We start from the raw sequence: 4,612 nt of genomic DNA, 5'->3' as shown, positions 1-4,612 counted from the left end.
GCCCCCCAACCTGTATTCTTTCTTCCATATCTTTGCATCTTCCACCCCCTTCCCTCTCTCCTTCTCTCCCATACCCCCGCCCATGCCCCCACCAAAATGCCCCCCGACCCAGCCCCACCTCCCCGCCCAATTGGACCCAACCACATTCCAGCCGGACCGTCAGCGGCAAACCACTGCCAGCCAGCCATCCCGGATCCCGATCCCCAACTGCTTGCATCGCTTTTCTCCGCTGTCGGTGAGTGCCCATCACATCCTCCCCCTTCCCCCCCCCTGGGACATCGAATCCGACTGATCTGATTGTCCCCGCGCAGTTTCAGTCCTCCCGGTCCCCCAACCACACCCCAAAAAAATTTTTGTAACCGGTGAGTCATGCCGGGGTTTTTTAATGACTGCTATCAAACAGGTTCCTAACCCACCTGTCCACAGACATTCTGCTCCAGGTCGCCGAGATAAAGCCGTCCGTGTCCGCAATCAACGCAACCGGATACCTTGTTGGAATCATGGTATGTATGATGATTGACTCCTCTCCTCCAACCCGTCCCCACCTTGAACCAGTCCATGTCTGTCGGCTGATTCTCCCGCTTTTTGTGCCCTTCCCGGTGTCAGTCATCACAAAATGAACAAGCCAATCGTTTCTTCACACTGACGAACCACATCGACCCGCTCCCGTTTGCAAATCTCCCTGGGGAGCAACAAGAGTCTTACCTCGGCCCAAGTCAGCCACCTGACTCGCAGGCCAACGGCTGCAAGTTGTTCTACAAGGACAGCAACACCTTGCAAGCCAGTGGCCCTGGCCCCACTGCTCCCCGAGTCGACCCAGCGCAACCAGCCACCGCGGCTCCGATCACAGCACCCAGAGGTCCGCCGCCGCCTCGCGTGATCCTCATAAAGCATCACGTTTACCAGATGTCCGCCGCCGGCCAGATTGCGCAAGTGAATCCGCGCAACATAACCGCCACCAGCGCAAAGCCGTGGGAACGGGTTATCACGGAGAGCGATGCGTACTTGAAGACTGTTCTTCACCATACGACTTGGCCAAAGTTCCGCCGCGACTGCATTGATTCCCTCAACTCACTTGTCCCCTTCCTTGGGGACCATCTCACTAAGATGCAGGGGGAGGGGCTGCTCAAGTGGCAGTTGATCATCCCCTCCAACAAGACTTTTGCCAAGGGGAAGAATGTTGTTGAGATATAGCCTGGAGGACCGCAGCACGAGGAAAACAAAGGATGAGCCAGTGGGCTCGAGAGGGGGCAGTGAGTGTTGAGGGCTCACCGGATTGGCTCAGGATGGAGGCGCGGAAAAAAGAAGGAATAACCGATGGGTTTTGATTTCAGGTTGTAGGCTATGTTTATATAGACTACATACATGGAATCAGTTTGTGGGCGACATGATAGTGAATATGCATGGAAGAAAACAGAACCCATTGGAACTCTCAACAAGATATCACAAAAGAAACAAGACTGTCACAAGCAGAGATACCGCGCATCGGAGGATAAGAAGTATATGGAAAGTTCTACAATCTAATCTCGGCAGGGACAAAGTCTACAAGGCAAGTACGGACAGAGAACATGACCAATGACTACATACAGACCATGAGATGTGAGGTAATCATAAGATGTGAAAGGGAATGGATCTTTGGAATCTGAAGAGCTAGAAAGAAAAGGGAGTGAGGCAGAAGGCAAGAAAAAGGAGGACAGGGGACGAAAAACTCAACAAATGTCATGGTCACATCTGACGAGAAATTCACCGAGTTTGTGGCAGAAGCAGGCAAGAATCCCCTGGCCGCTCTATTGGTAATGGTGTCTATGCAGGACCCGCGCAAATTGGCCAAGGTCCAACAAGCAGTAAGTGGGAGTATATATTGCTCATAAGGTTCTCCTGGGGTCGCCGGCTCACATACCCCTCTGGATCTTCTCAGGCGCGGTCGCAGCAGGATGCCCTCGCAATGAGCTATGGGCCCGACAATACTCGTTTGGCGCTTGAACGCACCCAGGCCCGTCTGGCTGTCAATGTAAGTGTTGTCTCCCGTTCTAGTCCCACACTGGGCCCCACACGTCGTTGTTGATCTGGATTGTCAATCTTGTAACAGCCCCACGCCGACGTGGATGAGCAAGAACGTTTGCGCATCGCCGCGGATCTACACGTGTATCTAACTGGCAAGTACGGCATGAACTCCGAGTGCATGAGGATCAAGGACCCCAAGGACCCGGGCGCACCAATCCGTGTCACTCGGGACGCGCTGACGAAGTGGAGCCGCTGTCTCCTGCACAAGATACCCGGAATAGACCAGGACAACCCCCCGGATATCCCTGAATTTGTCCCGGATAAGAGGCCCGCACCCACTCTGGCCGAGCTGGCTGCTAAGCAAGGGGCCCGACTGAGCAAGCACAAGTCGCGTGCTTCACCAACTAAACCAGCGGGCGTGTCCTCCTCAGCCACCAAGGGAGCCCCCCCGCCTACCACGCCGGCAAAGGCCGCGTCACCTAGCAAGATCTCAGCCTTATCGACCGCGCGAGGTATCCCAGCCCCCAAGCCTGAGAAGAAGGGCTTTGTGTTTACCCCCGTCCGAGTCACCTCAGCTGGCCGCACGCTCCCAGGTTGTTGGATTCCAGACTCCGGCGCAGTAGGAAAGTCCCCCGGCGACTTGTCCCCAGCAACAAATGACGCTGGGCCCCTCGGCATTGACTTAACTGGACTAGGCGTTGAGGACAACGATCGCAATCGTCCGTCAGATCTCTGCGGTGAAGATTCACCTGTCACTCCATTCCGCGTACCCCCTGGCGAAGAAAACGACGAGCTGGACACGACTGATGCAGAATCCGAGGACCCGGCCCGCATGTCGGCCGATCATTTGCTCCGATCGCATCCCTTGACTTGCCACACTCGTGATGTGAGCTCGGACATTGAGGTCATGCCTCACCACGGGTTACCAACAGACGTCCATCGGTCCCCCGCACGCAAAATGGCCCGCAGCCCCGCTCCCCATGGTATCGCGCAGACGGTCAGCCGTCTCAACTTTACGCGAGCCCGCTCTCCTCCACGGTTCACTCGGACTCGCAAGATTCCTACCCCCAGATCGGACTTGCCCAACTCCTGGATCAGCATCAGCTTGCCCACGTCCCATCTGCGACTCAATGATAACGGCCACGCATTGGACATTGAGCACTTCCTCAACCTGTGCAACGTCCCACAGGAGGATCACCTCTCCCGCGGCTTGATCAAGTTGTGCCACATCAACCGATGGGACTACTTTCTTGACGTCTCCTCCTCCGAACTCGAGAAGCTCAACTTCCCCCATCCCCTGGCTTCTCAACTGATGAAGGGGGAGAGGTGGCTAATCCCTACGCACACCGTGGCGGACACCGCGGTCTCGCTTCCGACTAAGGCGCGCGGGTCCGCAATTGAAGCAACCACCGACGCCTCTGCAGGCTCGACTTCTGCCCCAACCTCGGTAACCCCGGTGATCCCCACGCCTGCCACAGCTATCACCGGTCCCCAAGCCGCCTCCGATGGCCCGGCGCCCCCGGAGGAAAGCTATGATGACCAACACTCGTCCTTGGAAGATTTGGAGCCCTCGCCTTTGGCTATTTTGCGCTCCATGGTGCCCCCCACTCAGGAGATTTGATTGTAGCCCGCCGCGCCCTTCTTGAATGGTTAACATAGGAGCAGGATTTGAGTCCAAAATCCTGCGGTAAGTACTTTCATTTATCTTTTCTTGATTATTGGTCTCATTCTTAGTTGTTAGCGTAGCGCAATCATATCAATCATCTCTCTCCATCATTCTTGGTTGATAGCTCCCGCCGCCATAGTCCTAAGATTTGGTTGTTAGCTCCCGCCGCCATAGTGCTAAGATATCCCCCCTCCCTATTTCAATGAGTTATCAGTTGTTGCGAGTCCGGCAAAACCAATGGAATTATTGCATGATATAACTACAATGCCATACACGCAATAAAGTATGAAAATTAGTTCTCTTCACAGAGTGGGAGTCTCTCTACTGCCCCACCCCAAGGACTCCATGCCGAGTGCCAGCGCCCGAGACACCTCGGCAACAGAGGCCGATCTGCGCCCCAGGAGCCTCATTCAGGATCAAAGTCCTCGCGTGAGTCTGTCTTGGGGGCAAGCCAGCTCAACGAGGGAGTCTGTCTTGGGGGCAAGCCAGCTCAACAAGGAGGTCCGCATGGCCCCGCATCCTTGTTGAGGGGCCTTGTCCCAGTTGACCCAATCTGGGATGAAATCCAAGGTCTTGTTATGCGTCATGGAACCACGCGGGAGTGGTTCCATGACCAATAAACGCGCAAGTGAATAACATGAGATCATTCGCTAAATTCAGTGGAGCACATTGCACAGGGGAACTCCAAAATTCCCATGGGGGGTACAAGCATAGAGGAGGGGAACACTAGGATTGAGGACTCGCTGCGAGGGGAGTACAAGCATAGGAAAGAGAAACACTATTGTCGTCCAGCTGAGTAACCACTCCCAAGGAAGAGGCCCCTCATCAATCCCGGGGTCACAAATGTTGGCAAGAACTCCTTGATGATCTCGGCATCGGCGCGGGTCCCAGTGAGCACCTGGTGGCGTTTCAGTTGTGACTTGAGGACCACGAACACCTTCT

At 55.2% G+C, this 4,612-nt stretch overlaps 1 protein-coding gene across 1 annotated transcript; it reads left to right on the top strand.

Annotated features, from left to right (window-relative positions):
* Positions 1-369: 369 nt before the first annotated feature.
* On the top strand, positions 370-3,625 carry PtA15_5A601 (uncharacterized protein; the record flags this gene model as incomplete). Its single annotated transcript, XM_053169380.1, has 3 exons — positions 370-403; positions 2,436-2,885; positions 3,408-3,625. The coding sequence occupies 3 exons, from the start codon at positions 370-372 to the stop codon at positions 3,623-3,625; spliced, it is 702 nt and encodes a 233-aa protein (XP_053020582.1).
* Positions 3,626-4,612: the final 987 nt, after the last annotated feature.

Source organism: Puccinia triticina, chromosome 5A, assembly GCF_026914185.1.
Source record: "Puccinia triticina chromosome 5A, complete sequence".
Classification (NCBI taxonomy): Eukaryota; Fungi; Basidiomycota; class Pucciniomycetes; order Pucciniales; family Pucciniaceae; genus Puccinia; species Puccinia triticina.
Note: the sequence above shows the minus strand (reverse complement) of the source record. Positions and strands in the feature narration are given on the sequence as shown.